This window comes from Arctopsyche grandis, chromosome 2, assembly GCF_051622035.1.
Source record: "Arctopsyche grandis isolate Sample6627 chromosome 2, ASM5162203v2, whole genome shotgun sequence".
Taxonomy (NCBI): Eukaryota; Metazoa; Arthropoda; class Insecta; order Trichoptera; family Hydropsychidae; genus Arctopsyche; species Arctopsyche grandis.
In genome coordinates, this window is record NC_135356.1 from 325,406 (window position 1) to 350,799 (window position 25,394).

Genomic DNA, 25,394 nt, shown 5'->3' on the forward strand with positions numbered 1-25,394 from the left:
TTTTCGTGGGTGTAAAAAAGAGGCGATTTTATAGGTGCTCCTATAAAAAATAGCTAATCAAAAAAATAAAACGATAGATGCATCCCAATGGTGGATACCCATAGCATATTAAAAAATAATTTGTCTAGTGGCATAATTGAGGAAGGGAGAAGTGTAATAGGTTTGTATGGACAGCCCTCTTAACTAAAAATCTAACTAGAACCGATTTTACAAACCAAAACAAGGCAAATCAAGTTTTTTTATTTGGATTTGTGCACACTCAATTTATGTTATATTAAAAGTATTAGCAATTGCTAAAATATTAATATGTAAACTGTGTCAAAAAAATACAGTAACTATTGATCAGTGTTCCACAATCGATAGCTCTCGGTTGATTTTATAAATGGATAAATAAAAAATAATCAAACAAATAACAAATGTATGTAATATGTGATTGTAGTTTAACAAACACTGTATTTTATTGGAAAATTAATTTGGTTATTAAAACAAAACAAGATTCGATTGAGGATGTATTATATGTATGTACATACATACATACTTACAAATATTCTTAATCGATTATCGGCCATTTGTAGTCGGACAAAATTCTGGAAATTCTCATAAAGACTTAGCGACGAATTCATTTGTCAGATATATGTAGATATTCTTTACAAGTACATATTTATTTAAATACGATTTTGCAAATTAGTGCTTTTTCAGATAAATTTAATAACAAAATACAGAATGTGATGTGTTTTTATAAGGTTTTTAATTAATTTTTTATTTCGCACGCGGCGCAATTTTGTGCTAGTGTCAATGTGTTATATTTATTTAAGATATTGAAATAATATCTGGAAAATGGTAATTGATTAGTGTACGGGAAGCGCTTAAATGAGCAGCGACATACATAATATGGAAAATGCATTTTAAATTAAATATATCATATGTTGACAAATCATTATAATGTTCATTATTATTAATTTTTGTTGTTGTTTTTTTTTTTACTTACATTCGCAAATTAATGTTTTGAACTCCTTCCAAATTCAATGTGCAGTATGGATGAAAGATATATTAAATTGAATAGACACATATGTATGTAGAATACATTTTTGATTTTGATTAAAATGGGTCGCAGAGGCAGAGATAGAGGAAAACCGTAGTGTAGGTCGTCAGAAAAGTCATGGCAATCGCAAAAAAGCAAAACATAAAATCATGTGCTCAAAGGAGTATGTAGTAAACAAGGAAGGTCAAGTGGAATAGAGTATGAAGGTTGCGCAATCGGAGGGCGAAGGAATTGAATAGCGATGATGCAATTCCCCTGTCATAATATACATACATACATTATAAGAGTAATTTTTTTTAATAATAACCATTTGCATAAAAGTACATATTAGCAATGCGAGTTGACGCTTTAGAATGCAACCTGGTCGGGATCGTGTCTTAGCTTGTCTATGATGCCTCAGATGCTATTTTTCGTTCACTGTGTCTAGTCAATTCTGCCAATTGATTATCTGCTCAAAAAAACGGTAGAACGTTTGCACATGGTTCGGTGAGAGATATTGGACCATCCTCGGTACAGCCAGGATTTGGCGCCATGTGAATTTCGTCTCTACCTGAAATGCAAGGATTCTTTGAGCGTAAGACGCCACCTCATACTTTATGGATTTAGTAGTGGAGTTTTTGAAAACAGGGATCATTTTGGAAAAGTGTAGAAAATGGTTACTGATTTCTAAATTTCCACATATTTTAACTTATTAGGAAATTGATATCAGTTTATATTAAAACGATTTTTACTTTGAATACACCATTATATAATTAAGTACATACATATGTATTTTATAATAATAAATAAAATCATTCATTTCACTTTTTTGTTATATTTATATGATCCATAAATAAACAAATTATTATCAATATAATTTTTTTGTTTCTTAACAATATAATTTAAATTTGGTATACAAGAAAACAGTAACATAAACTTGATAAATCATCAAGTAATGTCACATAAAAAAAAAAATATCAATATATGTATTATATAATAAACTTATAATACATAGGTTATAGGTCCCATAAACATTTACATACACATACATACATAGTACACCAAACTATGTACTATCTGGGTGATATATTTCATGTAGTCGTGTAAAAAAAAGAAGCTCAAACAAAATCAATCGATTAGCTCTTGAATGTTAAAACAAAGTTTTGTAAAAATTATTCATTGGAAGGGTTGTTGCATTTCAAAAATATAAAAACGATATAAAATGATGTACAAAAAATTAAACATTAAAACTATAAATCCATAAAATTTATCAAAAAAATACGATGTAAAAAAAACATAATAAAAAATTTTTTTTGCAGAGATTGCTGAAATTATAGATTAGATGTTCTATTTAAGCTGTGAAAACTATCATCTAAAACATTTATTATGACTCCTTGTGGAGCGTATTTGAATATTAGCTAAAATAACATCAATTTTGATATACATATGATATCAATTATGATAATGTAGACATTTATTATATAAATTAATATTTTAGACATTTATTATATTATATAAATTAATATTGTAGACATTTATTATGTGTATATATATACATATATATATATATATATATATATATATATATATATATATATATATATATATATATATATATATATATATATATATATATATATATATATATATATATATATATATTTATATATACACATTATTCATTGTAAGGGTTGTTGCATTTCAAAAATATAAAAACGATATAAAATGTACAAAAAATTAAACATTAAAACTATAAATCTATAAAATTTATCAAAAAAGTATGATGCAAAAAAAACAATAATTTTTTTTTTGCAGAGATTGCTGAAATTATATATTAGATGTTCTATTTAAGCTGTGAAAACTATCATCTACAACATTTATTATGACTCCTTGTGGAGCGTATTTGAATATTGGCTAAAATAACATCAATTTTGATATACATATGATATCAATTATGATAATGTAGACATTTATTATATAAATTAATATTGTAGACATTTATTATGTGTATGTGTGTATATATATATATATATATATATATATATATATATATATATATATATATATATATATATATATATATATATATATATATATATATATATATATATATATATATATATATATATATATATATATATATATATATATATATATATATATATATATATATATATATATATATATATAAATATATATATAAATATATATATATATATATATATATATAATATATATATATATATATATATATATATATATATATATATATATATATATATATATATATATATATATATATATATATATATATATATATATATATATATATATATATATATATATATATATGTATATATATATATGATTAAATTTTTATCAAAAGATGAGATTGACATTTATATAAGCATGCTTTATCAATATAAATTAAGTGAGTAAATTATGAGCAGTATAGTATGTATGTATATTCTTTGGCAAATTGGATTGAATTGATCATCAGGAAATTAGTGATGATCAGTATCTGCGAGTTGAGTATTAAGTGCAGCAGCCAAGTTCAAGTTCCCACTAGCCAGGTATGAGAGACTAGCCACCTTGAGATATCTTACATTCCGGTCGGCGTTTTTGAAACTGAGACACTTCTCAACGATCATGTTGAGTATACCTGTTTATATCCAACATCGCTTGGATCGCATCTTCGGAACTATCGCTATGCATTCTCGTTTGTTTGCATGGAGTGATCTGGTCCCAATTGTCAGTTTGTTCCCAGGTAGGAGTTTGTGCTTTGTCCATGTCACACTGCAGTAAATAAGACGCACTCAATGCCAACACAGCGTTCACAGTAAATGTATCGTCGCTTTCTTGACAGCATTGGACCAATATTTCTTGCGCTTTTTCATAGTCGTTGGACTTGAACGCGACTTTAGCCATAGCGATCAAGACATTGAGCTTCTTAGTCTTATCTTTGGTGGATAGGAAAATTTTGCGATAAATGTCATAAGCCTTTTGATACTCGCCGCATTCATAGTGATTCATCGCCATAGGATATAAGAATGCCTCGTCAGCATTATTGACCCATGTAATGCCTTTGTTCGAATGAATTTTTCCGAGATTATAAAGAACCTCGTTTCTTCCACTCGTAGTGACGCAATTGAGAGCCTCTCGGAAGACTTTGAGCGTATCGCTGATGCATTCAATTTTTTCAGACATCAATCCTTGCACATTTTGACGGCTTTTTTTGGATCTTTTGGATTTTTTGATTCTTCGGGAGGAGGAGGAGGAGGAGGAGGGGGGGGAGGAGGAGGAGGAGGGGGAGGAGGAGCAGGAGGGGGAGGAGGAGGAGGAGGAGGAGGAGGTTTTGGCTTTCGACTCATCGTACCATTCCATTAAATCGGCCGATCCTGCCACAGCTAGCATTTTGCTAGTGGACGAACCGTCACCGTTTGGTTTGTTCTTAGTGCTGGCTAACCAGTGGGTATAGCCGAAACTGCTCTCATTAAAACCTAACTGGCCAGAGTGCCTGAACAGGTCCATGGCGACATTATGCCCCACCGGCTCAGCGTTGAGGGCTTTCCCAATCCAGCCCTGCATATAAGAAGGATCGGTTTCTTGCGCTCGGGTAAACGCTTTGTCCGCCATGTCCCGCATGCCGGCTATCAGATAGAGCACACCCAAGTTACTCCATATCATGGCGTTTCCTGGATCCAATTGCAAGCCCTTGACGAAAGCATGTTGCGCGTAGTGACGTTTGTCGATATCTTTGGCCATGCAAATTACCCCAAACAAGTTCCAATGCTGCCACCTGGTCTTGTTTATTTCCAAACACTTGATAATACTTTCGAAGGATGATTTAAGATTTGCAATAATTCCAGAATGGTCGTACAGGGACAGATGAGCGGCAGCGAGCTCATGATTGAAATAGCAGTCGTCCTCGAACGGGACCTGTTCGATACTGGCTATGCTCGAAATGGCCAGCTTTAGAATATCATTACCTTTGTATAATTTCAGACTTGCCTCCTCGCCGCTGCTATACTTCAACCAGTTGAACTTGGGTGGTAGTTTCGATATGACTTTTATGGCATCGCACAAGATTTTTTTCAAGCAAGTCAATTTGGTATGTTGTAAGATGGCGGGTGAAACCAAATCAATGGCCTCCTGTGCGTTGTCTCGGCAAAGACCGAATAGGTTTTTGGAGAGCATCTCATTGGCGACGCATATTTTGACTTCGCCGAGGCCTCTTATTGCAGGCAAGTAAGTCTTGTCTTCGACGGTGGCGAAGGTGGCGAGAGCGTCGCGATAGTATCCCAAGAGGCATTGTATGCTTCCGATTTGGACAATGCAAAACGTATTCAACGGGTTCAGGTGTAAGGCCTTCTTGTACCACCTCATGGCAGTCGTGTATGAGCCTCGTTGATAGTAAGCTTCGGCTATGGCTTCCCATCCGTCGGAATCCAAAGGACACAACCGTAAGTACGTGCAATAGTTGCGAATAGCAATATCCCAATGTCCCATAGCAGCATAGTGAATGCCGAGGTGCATCCAAGGCCAGTGTAGATCATGTGCAAAGTCTGCACTCTGGTCAATCAACGACTGCAAAAATACTGAATTAGGATACCACTCTTTCAAGTCGATATAAGTACGACTTAGATTCTTCCCAGCGATAGAACATTCTGGATTCAGTTCGAACGCTTTAATGTAGCACCTCTTTGCGCTCTCAAAACTCTTTCCGGAAAAAGTGTAAAAATCGCCAAGGTGTAGGAAAACCTCATGGTTATTAGAATCAGCAGTAGTCAATTCTAATAAACTCCTCAAGGAACTTTGATATTCCTTAATACTCAAATAGTAGGCAGACAGTTGAATTTTACAAAGGCGATTATTTTTTTTATGTACCATGACATTGACCGCCTCGTCTCTTTTTCCAGTATTCACCAGCAATTTGACATGAAGAGACGAATGCACCGGTGAATTGGCTAACATTTCAAGATAATATTCAGCCTTTTCGTACATCTCCAAGTACATGTAAGCGTGAAACATTCCAATATCTTCTTTTTCGCCCGTGCACCACGAATCCAAATCGTCGTACATTTTAATCCCTTCCAGACATTTTGTTTTATCCAGTTGAGATGACTTGGCAATTAGCATAATTCGTTTCGCACTGACAGCCGTATTGATATCGGGATCGTCAACGAACGCCTCCATAGCCTTTTCAGCTTCACAGAACCGGCCCAGTTCGATACAACAAATCGCTCGCAACATTTTTACAAGTCTATTTCTCTTGTTAACTCTCAAAATATCACAAGTGCTCTTATATGCATCGTACTGTTTACCATTCACCAACATTAGCACAACCAACGCAATCCTTCCATATTCCGATTTCGGCATAGCACTGTCAACATCTTTAACCAAAGATTCGACTTTCGGAAGATCAAACTTTTTATCCAAATTTAGAATATAAGCCTTGGAAAAAATTTCACAAAACCATTCCTTCAAAACAATCGATTTACCACGAAATTTCCAAAACTTTTTATACATCGCCTTGTAACCTCTGATCTTAAGAATGCATTTAAAGTACTCGATGTAAAACAACTCATTAAATGCTCTTTTGTAGATACTTACAACCTTTTCGAATAATGTTAGCACATCAATATTGTGTGTACCGCTAGTATATGTGAGAATTTTAGCAAGCAACAACACCAGCCGGTCCCGTCTCTTACTGTCACGCTCTTGGCAAATCAAATCGTTTATTATACTTCCACACACGTTGTAGTCATCCAGTTTTAAAGCTATTGTATACATTTTATCCAAGGCATCCGCCTCATTCTCGCCGGATAGTTTGCTCATACGATAATACAATTTCATCAGTGACTTTGAGCAATCACTGGTGTCTTTGCTTTCGTAATATTTCACCAATTTTTGATATGCCACCACATTATCGCCCTCCAACTCGATCGCTCTTTTGAAAATACTTTCAGCTTTTTTATCCTCACGCAGAGCTACGCCGAGTAAGACCAACGCATTATAATTATCCTGCTGGGATTTCAACGCGGCTTCGCATTTCTCCACAGCTGTGGAGAAATCGCCACGTCTTATGGCGTTTTTGGCGGATTTTCTAAGATTCTTCGAGTTACTCATGATTGGTCTAAAAAAAAATAATATTATTATTTTAAGTATGGAATAGACACAAAAATATCTATCTTAGAACTCTAAATTGCTTTTTTCCTCAAGCTTTCACCTGTCCAAGTGATCAGCCAAGGATTGAAAGTATTGTATGATGATTGTTGCTTCTACAGTCAGACGGCCTTTAAAAATTATTACCCGAGTAGTAGCCGTAATTGAAAACTCCACTTTTCAATTTTTGTATATATGTAAGTGATTAAGAATATTTCTACCTTTGCTGGCAAAGCCTGAATGATTATAAACTCTAGATTGAAATTAATTTTCAACGAAGATAACTTTCCTAAAGGCAACTTTTGCTGTATAAAAATAAGTGCAAATATTTAACATGGTTAAATTTCCTACGGTCGGAATACATGCACAAATGAGAATGATCAAAAAGACCTCTTATATTTCACATCTGTGAAATACATATGAGAAGCGTGAGATTTTTGCTTTTGAAGGAATTTGATTTGATTAAAACCAAAAATACCAAATGGATGATATTCAGCAAGTCGGCGCACAATACAGTCAGCTCTCATTTACAGATCAATAACAGCGTGGTGGAGAGATTGAATGGTTTTAGATATCTCGGGTGCTCTCCGGGTGAAATGTGTGAAAGTGGAAAGGAAATTCGCGTTACAGCGGAGCAAGCGAGAGCTACATTCTTGAAATTGAAAAAAGTCCTGGCCACACGTGATCTCAGTAAAAGCACTCGGACTGAGACTTGTACGATGCTACGTTTTCAGCATCCTCCTGTACGGGACAGAGACCTGGACCCTGACGGATGCCACATGCAAGAAACTAGAGTCATATGAGATGTGGACATACAGAAGGGGATGCTGAGAATCCCATGGATGGCGCGTCGTACCAATGCCGAAGTCGAAGTGCTCGAAAATTTTGTCGAAGTGCTCAAAAGTGTAAATTGGAGTACTTGGGACATGTGATGCGGAACGAAAAATACGATCTCCTTCGCCTAATAATCAAGAGGAGAATCGTAGGCCAACGCAGTCGGGGCTAAAGAATCTTCGGTATACGAATGGGTGTAATTAGTAAAAAATCAAAGTTGAATTACCGTCAAAAGGATGTCGCACAGATGTAATACCCCTGCTTAATGGTTGTGCTTCTGAAGTTTATTTTGAAAGTGCGCTCAGAAGATGAAAGGCCATTTGAAGGAGCGGGGGAAGGTCGCTGCGTAGAAGCTGCGTTCTAGAATTCCCAGGTAGCACTGATCGATTATTTGCCAGACAAAGCCAGACAGAGTGCTCCTCCCACAAACGGAGATTGCGCAGTTGCGCAGTTGCGCAGTTGCGCGAACGACCGTTGCTATGGAAACCTGCACGATTTTTTTTGCTTTTCTTTTCTTTTAGCACGTCCCGGGGATTTGAGGCTGGCCTCCAAATTTCTCTCCCTGAAATTAAGAATTTCACTGTGAGAAAAAATGTTCACTGTATACTTACATAAAAGTATACAGTGTTACGTATATTAAATATTGGGTATATTCTTGTTCACAGGTCATACCGTTGACGAGTGAAATTTGTGCGTCAGACTACTTGTAAAAATAATTAAACATCACTTTAGAAATCATAAAATAAAAATAAAGATAAATCACATAAAAATAAAGATTTGTTTGGATAACAGCTGTTTCGAAAGCAATTGCGAAATATGTCGTAATATCGCAAGCTAATAACAATAATTGAAATAAAAGTACACAAAAGGCACAGAAGAGTGTTTAATATATATATATATATATATATATATATATATGTATGTATATTTACCACAGCTATGTTGGAATACAAGGTAGTGCGCTGCAGAATATCAACAATGGCCGGTACAAACAAATCCAGTGGCAACCACTCTCGCCGACGCGCCGTAACACTGTGAACACCCACCATACACGACAAGTATAATCAATAATATACATTCAACGGAAAGCGCAGGCGTCAAAACACAATAGAGCTGTGAGCTATTTATAAATATGTACAACCTACCCGGATCGGTGTTTACCCGTCATAAAATCACTAAAATCTGGGAACATCTGGCAGCTGAAAAGTCCATCGTACTAACAAGAACTCGAGTTCCAAATATTGTGTATTCGTGGCAAAAGTTGTCTTTGTGACCACCGCAATAGTCCAATTACCTACTAGCCACCATGTTGTTTTGAGACAGATTCTATTTGTACAGCTGTGCTTTCTGGACGAAGTGCGCAAATAATGCGATTTGTTACAGTGGAACTTTCTCGAAACGAGATGACGTCAATGGGGCCGTCGACATCTACAATATTACTTACAATATTTTCCATAATCAGTTCTTAAATAGCAACCACGGGTTGCAATATGGGAACTGGATATGGAAAATATTGTAAATAAGTAATATTGTTGGTGTGGACGGCCTCAATGGATTACAATGATTTCTCTGGGAATGGGTGCACGTGTTCTTCGACTGGTTTATTAGGGTGGAACGTTCTCGACTCTGTCACCGATCTGGTCGATTTGGTTCTCCATATTGTGGCGTGTGAATGTCGTCTGGTATGTTAGGGTGGAACGTTCTGGAAACGAGATGACGTCAATGGTTGAGCGTGGGCATCTATCCTCGGTCGGGATCGACGGTTCGATTTGATTGGGATACAATCCTACAAAAAAATGTGTCTGTACGGTTCAATATTGAATTTTGTTTTGTGACCACATTACAATGAAATTTTTTTATTTATATCCGTGTTACATTATTTTCAAGGATGGACTATTTGCACATACAGTATCTTCCATAAGAAGATTATTATAGCTATAAGAATTTTTGAACAGTTTTGTTGACTTTTAACACTTTGGTGGACACGACTGCAATTGCAGTCATTTTTTGTATGCTCGTGGGACACGACTGCAATTGCAGTCGTGTCCCACGACTGCAATTCACATTCATCAAAGCAGTTACTGCGACGCAGAATACATTCCCGAAAACCAGACGTCGCACACCTGCAACCATTATATTAAACTCAAGCGGAACGCCCCTACCAGTCGAGTGGAACCAAAACGGTCGAAACACGCCGCCACCATTAAACTACATCGAGCGGAACGGCGCCAATCATTCCAGAAAATTCTACGCCTCGACAAAAGTGCATTCCTCGTTCACGCATCAACAACCACATGCGCTTACGCATCAACAACCACTTCCATTAATCATTCCAGAAAATTCTACGCCTCGACAAAAGTGCATTCCTCGCTTACGCATCAACAAACCACCACCATCGATCAGGTGATTCCAGAAACACTATAAAAGGAGGTACAACCCAAACAACGCCAGTCGACCCTCAGCAGCAAGCGTCGACACACAGCAACAGACCAGTCGACCCACAGCAGCAAGCGTCGACACACAGCAGCAGACCAGTCAACATACAGCTCCTGACCAGCCACCACTACACTACGCGGACTTGGAAGATCAACCAGCCGGACGAGCCAGCAACACACTGCCGTATCCAGAGACCTTCCGAACATAGCCGAACAACGAGCCAGCAACACACTGCCGCATCCAGAGACCTTCAGAACATAGCTGAATGCCGAGCCAGCGACACTCTACCATATCCAGAGACCGCTGAACGACATACTTTTGCACACAAATATAATACCTTTGTACAACCATAGGCAAACAATAAAACTTTATAAAACTAGCACAACAGTGTCTCGTTAGGCCGGGATACGGTCAACACACATGTACCCCGCCTACACATTCACCAAAAAAATGCTAATGCCAGTGGCGTAGCGTGAATTCCAGGCGCCCCCCCGCAAAATATTTTAAGCCCCCCCCCCCCCATATATTCATATTATTTCCTTACAGCAAATTAATAATTCATACCTTTTTTACGTAGAAAAACGTTTTTTTCTGGACTTTTCATTGGCAAACACGACTATTTTGTTGAAATTTAATACTAATCATTGCTAATCCTTTTAGTCGATGTTGTGGCATAGTTGACCTTAAGTAATTTTTAATAAGTTTCAATTTGTGAACTAGAGCTCCGTAGTGACTACAGTTACCGGAAGCGTGAGGAACAAGATGATTGAAATGACGAATTTAAAGTATAAAAATTACAAATGAAGAGCTTTGCCAAATTATGAACACTGTCGACCTTCTTTATTTTTACAAGGTTTATTTTCTTTTAAGCACGAATTTTTTTCATTTTTCAAGAAGCACGAGTAGGAGAATAAATTCGAAACTTTTCATTTTCTTTCTGTCACTTTGCTCCTGATTGTTCATTATTACTTTATCTATGTACGTAGTAACAATAGATGAAGTTTTGTGATCATGCGAAAATTCGAACTCGAGATTTTGACTGATTCGAACTCAGAATCGATCACTGATCACGTTTTCATGATCTAGAAAAAATGTGTGTGTGTGTGTGTGTGTGTGTGTGTGTGTGTGTGTGTGTGTGTGTGTGTGTGTGTGTGTCTGTGTGTGTGTCTGTGTGGGTGTGTATTTTGGGGATATTTTTAACACCGTTAGTCCTATCGAACTGAAACTTAGTATCGGTTAATGAAATTCTTATCGACACGTCGTTATTTTTTTTCAAATTTTTAAGTTGACCGGAAATGGTGCCTCCCCTTATAGGTGTCCTCTTTTTTTTAAGTTTTTGAATTCAATTACCTCCAAAACCACTAACTGAATCAGACTGAATTTTTTTTAAATATGATAGAAATAATTATTTTTATAACCTTATATTTTTTAAATATTTTTTTCTGAACCGAAAGTAGTACTTTTACTCTAGAGAATCGAGGTTTTTTATGTTTTTCTCAGAAACCTTTTGGTTTATTGAACTGAAATTTCATATCTAAAAGTTTAAGCTTAATACCAAGTTATATATAAAATTTAGTAAGTATCTGTCAACCGGAAGTGGCAGTTTACTCTTGTTCGATTTTTCTTCCACTATTTTTTTCGACCCCTTTAACATGTGTGTTCGTCACAAAAAATTCAAGTATAATTCTTGTAGCAATGTGATGAAAATAAAAAAAAGTCATTAAATTTTATAAACCGGAAGTGGGATTTTTTTCAAGGTTGAAAATGTTGTGCCCACTACTTTGTCCACACCCCTGAACGTATTAAGCTAAAAATTTATATTTCTATCTTTTATGTACTAACTTAGAGCTGGTAGGGTTTTGGTCAGAATTTGTTAACCGGAAGTAGTATTTTTTTTTAAAACAATATTTCATTATTTTATTTTGACCTTTTAAATTTGTTTTAAGCTTCTTGATATTTATTGTGTATAATAAAAATAGTAATTTTAAGTAAAATTAAAAAAAAATTACTTAATTTAATGAACCGGAAGTGGGATTTTTTTCCTCGTATAAAGGTCAAAAATGTTGTGCCCACTACTCTGTCCGCACCCCTGAACGTATTAAGCTGAAAATTTATATTTCTATCCTTTATGTACTAACTTAGAGCTGGTAGGGTTTTGGTCAGAATTCGTAAACCGGAAGTAGTATTTTTTTTTAAAACAATATTTCATTATTTTTTCATTATTTTATTTTGACCTTTTAAATTATTTTAAGCGTCGTGATATTTATTGTGTATAATAAAGATAGTGATTTTAAATAAAAATAAAAAATAAAATCACCAAATTAAATGAACCGGAAGTGGGATTTTCTCCTTTTAGAAAGGTCAAAAATGTTGTTTTATTTTGACCTTTAAAATTATTTTTATTTTCTTGATATTTAATGAGTATGATACTGATAGTGATTTTTAGTAATAAAAAAAATTTGAACAAAATCTGATAACCGGAAGTAGATCTTTTGTTTTGTGCAAGTTTCCATACATTTGCGCTCAATTTGTAATTTTAGTTTATGATATTTAATGAGTATAATCAGTATTATACTCATTAAATATCAAGAAAATAAAAATAATTTTAAAGGTCAAAATAAAATAATGAAATATTGTTTTAAAAAAAAATACTACTTCCGGTTTACAAATTCTGACCAAAACCCTTCCAGCTCTAAGTTAGTACATAAAGGATAGAAATATAAATTTTCAGCTTAATACGTTCAGGGGTGCGGACAGAGTAGTGGGCACAACATTTTTGACCTTTCCACGAGGAAAAAAATCCCACTTCCGGTTCATTAAATTAAGTAATTTTTTTTTTTATTTTTACTTAAAATCACTATTTTTATTATACACATTAAATATCAAGAAGCTTAAAACAATTTAAAAGGTCAAAATAAAATAATGAAATATTGTTTTTAAAAAAAATACTACTTCCGGTTTACGAATTCTGACCAAAACCCTACCAGCTCTAAGTTAGTACATAAAGGATAGAAATATAAATTTTCAGCTTCATACGTTCAGGGGTGTGGACAGAGTAGTGGGCACAACATTTTCAACCTTTCTAAGTGAAAAAAATCCCACTTCCGGTTTATAAAATTTAATAATTTTTTTTCATTGTCATCAAATTGCAACAAGAATTATACTTGAATTTTTTTGTGACGAACACACATGTTTAAGGGGTCGAAAAAAATAGTGGAACAAAAATCGAACAAGAGTAAACTGCTACTTCCGGTTGACGGATGCTAACTAAATTTTATAATTAACTTGGTATTAAACTTAAACTTCTAGATATGAAATTTCAGTTCAATAAACCAAAAGGTTTCTGAAAAAAACATAAAAAACTTCGATTCTCTAGAGTAAAAGTACTACTTCCGGTTCAGATAGAAATATTTAAAAAATATGAGGTTATAAAAACTATTATTTGTACTTCATCTATTGTTACTACGTACATAGATAAAGTAAAAAACGCATTTAAACTATCTGCCATAATTACTTTATCACTATACGCAATTCCATCTACATTGTATGTCTAATTCTTCAATTCCTGGCTCAATCTTACTTGAAATCAATGTTTTTATTGTTTTCCACATTCTTACCAAAATACCGGTTTTGAAAAGACGAAGACGAAAAAAGACGGTATTTCGGTATTAAAACTTAAGCAACTTTGAATGTAAACATAATTGATTTCAATTATGTTTTACATTTATAATTACAAGTTTTACATTTATAATTATAATTAAGAATCGCATTGCAGTTTTAAAATCGCTGGGTGACCGACTGGCCAATTTCCGATCGCCAGACGATCACTTCCTGTACACTTCCTGTATTATGGTGCGTACACATTAACCCAATGGGTGCTAACGACACGCCTGTCGTGTTCACAAAATTTCCTTGCGACTCACCGAGCGCACTTTGTCCCTTTCCAACAGAAAGGTTAAAAAACACGTACTAAAGGTTAATGTACTAAAACCTCTACATTTTCTAATACCATTGCTGTTAACGATTTCGATTTCATTGCCCTCACTGAGATCTGGCTTCACTCTTCTATTAGGGATGACGAATTATTCAATTCTAATCGCTCTGTTTTTAGGCGTGACCGTGTCTCTCGCGGTATTGGTGTCCTGTTTGCCATTAACAACAAATTCTCATATATATATTGAATTACTCATACATTTTTATAATCTAATTCAAATCAACACAATATCTAACAATTTTGATCATATATGTACTTGATTATATTTTGGTAATTAATTTTTTTGATGCTTCTCCCCGGTTACTAATGTTGTCGAGCTGGTTGCATCTGACCCCTATCATCCTCCGTTAAACTTTGTTATTGTTTGTGGCGTTAATTTTTCCTCTCGTGTATATGAATTATCTTCAGTTGTTGATATGGATGTGGATGTTGGATGGATTTTTAGAGATGTCTGTTTTAATGATCTCAACAATATTTTGTTATCTGCCGATTGGAGTGCACTTTATAATTCTGGTCAGGTTGATGATGAGCTTCAGGCCTTTTAATGTGTACTATATGCCTGTTTCGACTCTTATAGTACACATTAGAAGTATTGCTTCGACGCAATGAGTCGAAGCAATACTCTATTAATACAAAATTTATTTCCGTCAACATGTATGATGACAGAAATATTAATTTTGTCGGTCATGGTGAGATTTCTGAGGCTTTCGCTGACTATTTTTGCTCACAGTTTGTTCAGAGGAATGATGGGGTACCTGATCATGACTGTTTTCCTACCAATTACGTACTTTCCTTTTCCTCGTCCTAGTCTATTTACTCAATTAACACCGCGGATTTTGAGTTTGGTTTTGCCAAACTGAAACCCTTGCGCTCTTGTAGTCCTGAAATGATCCCGGACTTCATACTAAAGGGTTGCTCCAGTTCCATGATACAGCCCTTATTACATGTTTTCAATATGTCACTTAAATCCTGTTCCTCTCCAACGTTATGGAAGTGTACCCGGAATGTTCCTATGTATATATAAGGGGGGGGGGGGTGACAAATCTTATATACGAAATTATAGTTCTATCTCCCTCTTGTCTAGTCCTGCTAAGGTCTTCGAGATCATCTGCAGGTACATTTGGAACTATTTTCAATCTGATCACATCGACTCTGTGTGTTGGTCGTAATTCTCCTTTTTTTTCATAATTCTCGACACTTGCATAATCCCACTGTTCTGAGGCTGCTGTACAATGCTCTAGGTAGGAATATCTTGGAATACGCCTTTAAGATCTGGATTCCTTCAACCATATCTCTATCTAACAAACTCGAAGTTATCCAAAGACGCTTTCTTCGGCTGCTTTATAAGGAGCAATATGGGATTTACGATTTACCCATATTTATTTCCTTTACAATTCGTCATGGGTATGGTCAGCTACACTTATCTTGGACACAGGAGGAGTGTTGCCCTCATCATGTTCTTGTTTTCCATATTTAGAGGCTTTATCTCCTGTCCGTCTATTCTGGCTGAGTTGGGCCTTCATGCTCCGGAGGGTTTGATATGGACCCGCCATCGTCCCCCTTTTCACACTCCTCTGGCTAGAACTGTGATTACATGTGAGTTTATATGTATGTATGTACGCGTGTATATATGTATATTTTGTTTCTCTTTTTTACTTTATCTATACTTTATTGTGTAATTCATATATTCTTTAATCATATAATCTTTTTGTCTTAATCTGTTTAGCACAGTCGTCGCTGGAGCAATCTGTTAGGCGAGTGTGCATGATTGATTGATGTAAAATAAAATAAAATATCAAAATTATAATTATAATTATTAATATTAAAATTAAAATTAAATACAGAAAGTTAAATCAAAACATACACAATTTAAATACATTTAAGAGATTGAGCCAAAATTAGATCATCAACAATCATATACAGGAAGTACTTGACTTACCATGTTTTGACCTACTACGATACGCATTTACGATCAAAGAAATATTATAATTTCTCTGTAATAAGAGAAATATTATAATGATCGAAAAAAATCTTTTTATCACTTTTTATAAGTAGTGACAAAAGGTGAAAAGAGTAGTAAAAATAGTGAAAAAACTAATAAAAAAATTCGATATTGAACTAATAACTATGATAGCGATACAAATTGAGCGCAAATATATGCAAATACTTGCACAAGACAAAATTTCTACTTCCGGTTGGCGGATTTTGTTCAAATTTTTTTAATTATTTAAAATCAGTATAATTATTATACACATTTAATATCAAGAGGATAAAATAATTTAAAAGGGCAAAATAAAATAATGAAATATTGTTTTAAAAAAAAATACTACTTCCGGTTTATGAATTCTGACCAAAACGTTACCAAATCAAAGTTAGTACATAAACAACACAAATATAAATTTTCAGCTTAATACGTTCAGGGGTGTGGACAGGATCCAGGCGACAACATTTTTGACCTTTCTAAAAGGAGAAAATCCCACTTCCGGTTCATTAAATTTGGTGATTTTATTTTTTATTTTTATTTAAAATCACTATCTTTATTATACACAATATATATCAAGACGCTTAAAATAATTTAAAAGATCAAAATAAAATAATGAAAAAATAATGAAATATTGTTTTTAAAAAAAATACTACTTTCGGTTTACGAATTCTAACCAAAACGTTACCAAAGCTAAGTTAGTACATAAAGAATATAAATATAAATTTTCAGCTTAATACGTTCAGGGGTGTGGCCAGGATCCAGGCGACAACATTTTTGACCTTCCTTCCGGATGCTTCCGGAAGGGAAAAAATCCCACTTCCGGTTTATTAAATTTAATGATTTTTTTTTATTTTAATTTCATTGATACAAGAATTATACTTGCATTTTTTTTATGAAGACCACACATGTTTAAGGGGTCGAAAAAAATAGTGGAAGAAAAATCGAACAAGAGAAAACTGCCACTTCCGGTCGACGGACGCTTACCAAATTTTATACATAACTTGGTATTGAGCTTAAACTGATCGATATGAAATTTCAGTTCGATAAATCAAAAGGCTTTTGAGAAAAAAATAAAAAACCTCGATTCTCTAGAGTAAAAGTACTACTTCCGGTTCAGATAAAAATATTTAAAAAATATAAAATTATAAAAATTATTATTTCTAGTACATGTAAACAAAATTCAGTCCGATTCAGTTAGTAGTTTGGGAGAAAATCGAATTCATAAACTTAAAAAAAAGAGGATACCTATAAGGGGAGGTACCATTTCCGGTCAACTTAAAAATTTGAAAAAAATTTACCTAATGTCGATAAGAATTTCAGTAACCGATACTAAGTTTCGGTTTGATAGGACTAACGGTGTTGAAAAAATCTCCAAAATACACAGACACACACACACATTTTTTCTAGATCATTAAAACGTGATCAGTAATCGATTCTGAGTTCGAATCAGTCAAAATCTCGAGTTCGAATTTTAGCATGATCACAAAACTTCATCTATTGTTACTACGTACATAGATAAAAATGTACCACATAAAGTAAAAATGCACCACATATTACAATAAAATTGTTCGCGACGGTCAGCCTATTTTGAATCCGAAAATATTCGTGGCAAATACTTGCAATTCGTGTATACATAATTATTTAATAATTGTTCGTCTAACAAGTGTGGAAGCTGAGAGGGCTTTCTCTGCAGCCGGGCTGTATGTATTTGCATGAAGATCCGATCAAGATTGAGCTATTCCACCATTGATGAACCGGCCTAAGGTTTTTGTACAAATCTGAAGTTTTTGTACAAATTGAAATTATATGCTTATAGGATCTCTGATCACATCGACTCTGTGTGTTGCTCGTAATTCTCGTTTGTTTTTTGTTATTCTCGACACTTCCATAATTCCACTGTTCTGAGGCTGCTGTACAATGCTCTAGTTAGGAGTATCTTGGAATACGCCTCTATGTTTTGGAGTCCTTCAACCATATATCTATCTAACAAACTCGAACTTATCCAAAGACGCTTTCTTCGGCTGCTTTATAAGGAGCAATATGGGATTTACCCATATTTACCTCCTTCACAATTCGTCATGAGTATTGTCGGCTTGATGTTGCCTCATCAAGTTATTATTTTCCATATTCAGAGGTTTTATCTCCTGTCCGTCTATTCTGGCTGTGTTGGGCCTTCATGTCCTGGAGGGTTTGATATGGATCCGCCATCGTCCCGTTTTTCACACTCCTCTGGCTAGAAGTGTGGCTCCCTGTGTTTGTAGAGCGTTTAATACTGCATTATGACTAACTGTGTCGAAGACTTTCTCGAGAAGTCGACGAAACCTGGGCACAATGGCCTTTGATATTCGTTGGCGCGCTCGATTAGTTCGCTGATTACTTGGAGATGATCCATTGTGCTGATATTTGCCCTAAACTTGCTCTATAGGTTGGTTTCCATCGAGGGGATTCTTCAACTTTGTCTGCTAATCTTTGTGAAGAGCTTATAAACCGCTGACAGTAGGCTGATGGGTCGGTAAGTCTTGATGTCATTCTTATCTCCTTTTTTGTGGATTAAAATTATTGTTGCGTTGTTCCATTCTTCTGGTATGTTTTGGTTCTGGATGCATTTTCTGAAAAGCCTAGCTAAGATATTATTAGGGGGGAGCCGCCACATATAAGCAAGTCAATGGGAAATTATCTTCAAGTTTTTATATAAGGAAAAATTAAAATCTGACCTTAGCAATATTTCATTTTATTGAATTCTTTTAATTTGTTAACGTTTTATATACATATGTAGTTCACGTTACACGATTTAGAAAAGCAAATCGCTTCTCATTGTAAAACTTTTTTCGAATAGTAATGTAAATGCACCGCACCTACCAAATGTCAAATGTCAGAATTAGTAAACAGAAATTTACCTACCAAAAACGGTACCAAGAACAATATTACTTTTTCTGTCAATAATTTTTGTAAATTTGAGATTGTTTTATAATATATTTAATGTTTAATATTATATCTAAGTTAATTATAATTTTGCAAGTAAACATTTTACAGTGTGTTGAATCATTGAATTATCGCAATGGGCGTTGAGTGCGCCATTTAGTTCAGTGATCAAATTACACGATGTAAGAAGTTACGAGAACGAACGAGATCCTGCTGCACAACTCATCTCGGCCAATACCTGCATCCGACTGTAATCGACAGGTATAGCGATTGATTTCCATCATCATTTTCCTCATTCCAATCGATGCTCTCAACATTTCAAAGAACTAACCTGTCAACTCGCCAAAGTCCTACATTGACAAAATATACACGCGTTGACAGATTCTGTCACGCGAAATGGCGTCCAATTTATGCGCACTCTCAACAGTTGTAATTATTGCTTAAATTCTAAATTCTTTTGTCGAATGCACTTTTGGTATTATATTGATTGGCGATTTGTCGGATAGCAGATATTATTCTTTTTTATACTGTACGTTTGTTTTGATTTTTTAATCTTATGTACATATACATTTCCATTTTATTGTTCATCCTAACCTAACCTTACAATAGATTTTACATACACACTCCTAACCTAACCTAACCTATGCCATTTACTACAGATTAATTCATTATTTTGAGCGTTGACTGTACATACATATGTGTGTATGTAAAATCTATTGTACATTTCTCATGCGACCTTATCCGAAATTTCAAATGAAATAAAAATGGCTTTTCGAGCGAAAATTGTTTATAGAAATAATATAAGGGGAATATATATGTAATTGCACTTAGTTTTAGATAGTATGCACTTGGGACATGAAACTTAAATTCGAACAGTTTGCACTAAGTTTTGGACAATTTGCACTAAGATCTGGACAATTTCCACTAAACAGTTTAATTTCAGTTCAGTGAAATCATATCCAATTAAATTTTCACAGGCCCATATCAGTGAGATTATAATTTTTGACAGTTGAATGATAGCGCGTCACCCCGCTCATGTTCATTCCCACTCTCCTCATGGTCCACACATCGTAATATCTTAGCAGCCAACACTTATTTATTTAAGGGTTAAGTTAGGTTAGGGTTGGCCCTATTGAGTGAACACCGAATCTGTCGTGCGAGCTATTTTAGAGAGGGATATTCTTTTTATTTGAAAAGCGAAATGTTTTAGAGATTGGCATTCGCATATATGTTTAGATTTGACAGATCCAGAGAGGTTAGAGACACAAAAGTGCACCGAGACGTGTGAGGCGCCCACGTGACCAGTCTACGGTATCGGTAATTGGATTATTAGTCACATTGCGATCGCCCAAACGACAATTTTTGCCATGAAAATCGCGAATACGGAATATTTGGCACTCGAGTTCTTGTTAGTATGATAGTTATCGTTAGTATAATGGACTTTTCGGCTGCCAGATGTTCCGTTATAGAGATTTTAGTGATTTTTGGTCGAGCGCTTTGTGACCAATAATCACCGAACCGACGGTATCGCCATCGAACGACGCACACTTACATTTTTGCCATTACTTAGTGGAAAACGTCCGTTTCATAGCCGAAAAAAATAAGTGATCACATAACAAAAGTCCATTATATTTGTTATATGGTCTAAACTTAAGTGCAATTAATTACGTCCCATATTATAATATATCCCAATTACATATATTTTAAATATTTTGCTGCGACACATCGATGCGATGACCTAAAGTACATACATATAAAAATAAATGAGTGTTATTTTTGTTTATTGAAACTTTTCTTTTCTCTAGCTTTGGTCTCTGGAGTCATGAGTAGTGAGTATGGTTTGCAATACTGGACTTTATATCAATACCGGTATTATGAATATCAAAACCAGTATTGTAAATATCGAAACCGGTATTACAAAAAAAACGGGCATTAGAATTGTGATACTTGTGGAATAATTTAACATCAGTTTCATAATAAAATTAATATAAACAATATATTTATATCATTTTACAACATTAAAAAAAAAATATCCATGTAGTGGCCGACCAGTTCGATCCGCGGTAGGAGGATTTTTACTTTATTTTGTTTACGTCATCCTAAATTCAAAGCTCCCTACAAATTATTAATACTTAAGACATTTTAAAGGGTGAAAATAGATCATAAACATATAATTCAATTTGTACAAAAACTTTAGATTTGTACGAAAACCTTGGGCCAGTTCATCAATGGTGTAATCGCTCAATCTTGATCAGATCTTCGTTCAAATACATACAGTCCGGCTGCAGTCCTCTCAGCTTCCACACTTGTTGGACGAAAAGTTATTAAATAATTATGTATACACTAATTGCAAGTATTTGCCACGAATATTTTCGGATTCAAAATAGGCTGACCGCCGCGAACAATTTTATTGTAATATGTGGTGCATTTTTTTAATACAGTTTTTTCACTTTTTTTTACTAGTTTTTTCACCTTTTTTCACGAATTATAATATTTCTTTAGTCGTAAATGCGTATCGTAGTAATTCAAAACATGGTAAGTCAAGATCTTCCTGTATATGATTGTTGATGATCTAATTTTAGCTCAATCTCTAAAATAAATTTAAACTGTGTATGTTGTTTTAACTTTCGGTATTTAATTTTAATTTAAATATAATAATTATAATTATAATTTTTATATTTTATTTTACATCAATTAATCATGCACGCTCAGCTAACAGATTGCTCCAAGCGACGAGTGTGCTAAACAGATTAAGACAAAAGGATAATGTGATTAAAGAATACATGAACCAAACAATAAAGTATAGATAAAGTAAAAAAAAGAAAAAAGAAAGAGAAACAAAATATACACATATACATACATGCGTACATATGTACATATGTACATATAAACTCACATATAATCCAACTAACTCAAATGTTCTAAATGGTCGCCACCTCCATAACTGAGGAAGTGGTGCAGAAAATGAAGAGGTATGTAACAAATGTCAATGGCACCATCCAGTGAATTTAAAAAACGGAGGCCACGAGGAATGGGATTTCTATAAGCCACAGTTCTAGCCAGAGGAGTGTGAATAGGGAGACGATGGCGGGTCCATATCAAACCCTCCGGAGCATGAAGGCCCAACTCAGCCAGAATAGATGGACAGGAGATAAAACCTCTAAATATAGAAAACGAGAACATGATGAGGGCAACACTCCTCCTGTGTCCAAGATAAGTGTAGCTGACCATACCCATGACGAATTGTAAAGGAAATAAATATGGGTAAATCCCATATTGCTCTTTATAAAGCAGCCGAATAAAGCGTCTTTGGATAAGTTTGAGTTGGTTAGATAGAGATATGGTTGAAGGACTCCAGATCATAGAGGCGTATTCCAAGATACTCCTAACTAGAGCATTGTACAGCAGCCTCAGAACAGTGGGATTATGGAAGTGTCGGGAATTACGAAAAACAAACGAGAATTATGAGCAACACACAGAGTCGATGTGATCAGAGAGCTTTAGGACAGTTTGAAATACAACTCCAAGATCAACAGTAGAATCAACCCACTTGAGTTACCAGCAAGATAAGGAATGGTACGATCGAGTAACACATTACCGTATCAGTATTACATTACATCAGCGTACATATAGTGAGAAACGACAATTGACGAAGTGTTAACCCCAACATCATTGACAAATGTATTGAAGAACAAGGGGCCTTGGTTAGCCTTGGGGAGCTCCTGAGCTAGCGATATAGACACGGGAGCAAGAGGTACCGAAGACTACAAATTGTTGAAGATCCAGAAGATATGATCTAAAAAACTGGACCAATCTGTCATGAAAACCACATGTGGACATTTTCTTTAATAAAATAAAATGATTTAATTTATCAAAGGCTTTCTGAAAATCGGTATAAATTGCATGAACAGATATATGATGGTCTAGGGAATGGTGAACATAATTGTTAAACAGATTCGTAACAGTTGAGCGTTCAGGCCAAAATGCATGTTGCTCTTCAATAACAAAACTTTGAAAATAGTTCCAAATGTACCGGCAGAGTATGATCTCGAAGACCTTAGCAGGACTAGACAAGAGGGAGATAGACCTAAAATTTCCTATATAGGATATGTCACCCCCCTCCCCCTCCCCCTTATATATAGAAACAATCCGGGTACACTTGGAAACCTGTTCCTTTCCAGAACGTTGGAAAGGAACAGGATTTAAGTGACATATTGAAAACATGCAATAAGGGCTGCATCAGGGAACTGGAGCAACCCTTTAGTATGAAGTCCGAGATGATGTCAGGGCATCAGATCATGTGAGCAAAATTAGTCAGCGAAAGCCTCAGAAATCTCACCATGACCAACAAAATTAATATTTCTGTCATCATGCATGTTATAAAGAGCACGTAAAGTCTTACGTTTGGAGTTGATCAATCTTTAAAAATTTTTGGGGCAAGATTTTATGTGTGAATTGGGTACGAAACGTTTAAATGAAATCAGATCCCCATCACGGCCGAATATCTTCCAGAGCTTATGAAAACGGTGATTTTTCCTGATGATTCTGATAATATCAGAGTTGAACCAAGGTGGATAAGTTCTAATAGATGACTCATTGCGTCGAAGCAATACTCTATTAAGAAAACAAGAGTCGAAACAGTCATATAGTACACGATAGAAGGCCTAAAGCGCATCATCAACCTGACCAGAATTATAAAGCGCACTCCAATCAGCAGATAACAAAATATTGTTGAGATAATTAAAATAGGCATCTCTAAAAATCCACCCACCATCCACATACATATCAACAACAGGAGATAATTCATATTCACGATAGGAAAAATTAACGGCACAAACAATGACAAAGTTTAACGGAGGATGATAGAGGTCAGATGCGACCAGCTCGACAACATTAGTGACCGGGGAAGCATAATAAAAATAAGTACCAAAATGTAATCAAGTATATGATCAAAATTGTTAGATATTGTGTTGATCTGAATTAGATTATAGAAATTGATGAGTACTTCAATATCAGCTTTTATATTGGGATGACAGTTGGGATTGAAGTCTCCCATAATAATTAGGTTTTTATTAAACAGATAGAGGGAATTGCTCATGAGGTTATCAAAAAACAGATTAATGCTAATGTTTGACAGATAAGGCGGAAAATAAACGACACAAAAAATAAAATGGTAGTTTCAAGGAAGTGCAAGCGTTTGCAATTAGAGGAGAATTTGTTGTTAATTTTTTTTCGAAGCCTAGATTTGGTGAAAGTATTAGATGTATGTAAAGTTCATATGTTTGCAGACGATACGTTAGTTTATAATGTAGGTGATGATGTGCAAGTTATGAGTGATATTTTATGTAGGGAATTACAGTGTGTGAGTGATTGGTTATGCGAGAATAAACTGAAAGTGAACTTAAGTAAGACTAAGATGATGTAGATGAATAATAAAAGCAGTGTGAGTGATGTGATTATGGATGTGAAAGTGGTAGAAATAGTAGATAATATTAAGTATTTAGGCAATTATTTGGATTGTAAATTAAGTTTTAAGGTGCACGCAGATTGTATTATAAAAAAATGCCAAAAAAGTTGGTGTACTTTGTAGGTTAAGAAATTTATTAATTATAAAAAGTAAAATATTAATATATGTATAATTGTAATGTACGGTCTCATACTGTATATTGCGCTACGGTGCTCAATCTATTTAATGGATTGTGTATTGATAAAATGCAGAAAGTGCAGAATAGAGCAATGCGTGCAATTTTGAATGCGAGGAAACGTAAGAATGTTAGAAGTGTGTTAGATGAATTGAAATGGTTGGATATTAGAAATAGTCTTAAATTGAGCATTTTGAAATTTGTATACAAGATACATAGATAAGAATCTATTACCCAAATATTTTAATAATCATATAGTTAGGAATAGAGATATACATAATTATAAAACTAGAAATAGGAAATGAAAAACTGTGTTTTTCACGTCGGTGCTAGTATCATTTGTGCTTTCTTGAGGGGTGTTAATGGATACCTCTGTGGAAGATGACGTAATTATAT

At 34.6% G+C, this 25,394-nt stretch overlaps 3 protein-coding genes across 5 annotated transcripts in view; 1 reads left to right on the top strand and 2 right to left on the bottom strand.

The window, feature by feature from the left end:
• Positions 1–220: 220 nt before the first annotated feature.
• On the bottom strand, positions 221–9,341 carry LOC143922907 (tetratricopeptide repeat protein 37-like). Of its 3 annotated transcripts, none has more exons than XM_077446316.1 (4): positions 8,953–9,341; positions 8,247–8,582; positions 6,635–7,157; positions 222–1,592 (listed from the first exon to the last, which is right to left on the bottom strand). In XM_077446316.1, exons 3-4 carry the CDS (start codon positions 7,148–7,150, stop codon positions 1,470–1,472), a joined length of 639 nt encoding a protein of 212 aa, XP_077302442.1. In that variant the 5' UTR covers positions 7,151–7,157; positions 8,247–8,582; positions 8,953–9,341; the 3' UTR covers positions 222–1,469. The 3 variants fall into 3 exon arrangements, 2 of the variants coding, with proteins under 2 accessions (XP_077302442.1, XP_077302443.1); XM_077446317.1 differs by having other exon boundaries at positions 225–1,592; positions 6,676–7,157; XR_013261662.1 differs by lacking the exon at positions 6,635–7,157 and having other exon boundaries at positions 221–1,592.
• On the bottom strand, positions 2,902–6,563 carry LOC143922599 (uncharacterized). Its single transcript, XM_077445913.1, has 2 exons — positions 3,684–6,563; positions 2,902–2,935 (listed from the first exon to the last, which is right to left on the bottom strand). Exons 1-2 carry the CDS (start codon positions 6,548–6,550, stop codon positions 2,902–2,904), a joined length of 2,901 nt encoding a protein of 966 aa, XP_077302039.1. The 5' UTR covers positions 6,551–6,563.
• LOC143922902 (kelch-like protein 12) overlaps positions 8,977–25,394 on the top strand; it is a 34,969-nt gene continuing 18,551 nt past the window's right edge. Inside the window, exon 1 of the mRNA XM_077446300.1 lies at positions 8,977–9,135. The gene's annotated coding sequence lies outside the window, so the exon portion shown is untranslated. The remainder of the gene's footprint in view (positions 9,136–25,394) is intronic.

Coding starts and splice junctions, on each gene's coding strand:
- LOC143922907 (XM_077446316.1), bottom strand. CDS start 7,150: ATGAGTAACTCGAAGAATCTTAGAAAATCCGCCAAAAACGCCATAAGA. Junction 1,593..6,634: donor TAACATTATTCGAAAAGGTT/GTAAGTATCTAC, acceptor CTTGCATTTCAG/GTAGAGACGAAATTCACATG.
- LOC143922599 (XM_077445913.1), bottom strand. CDS start 6,550: ATGTATAAAAAGTTTTGGAAATTTCGTGGTAAATCGATTGTTTTGAAG. Junction 2,936..3,683: donor GCGATGTTGGATATAAACAG/GTATACTCAACA, acceptor ATGTTATTTTAG/CCAATATTCAAATACGCTCC.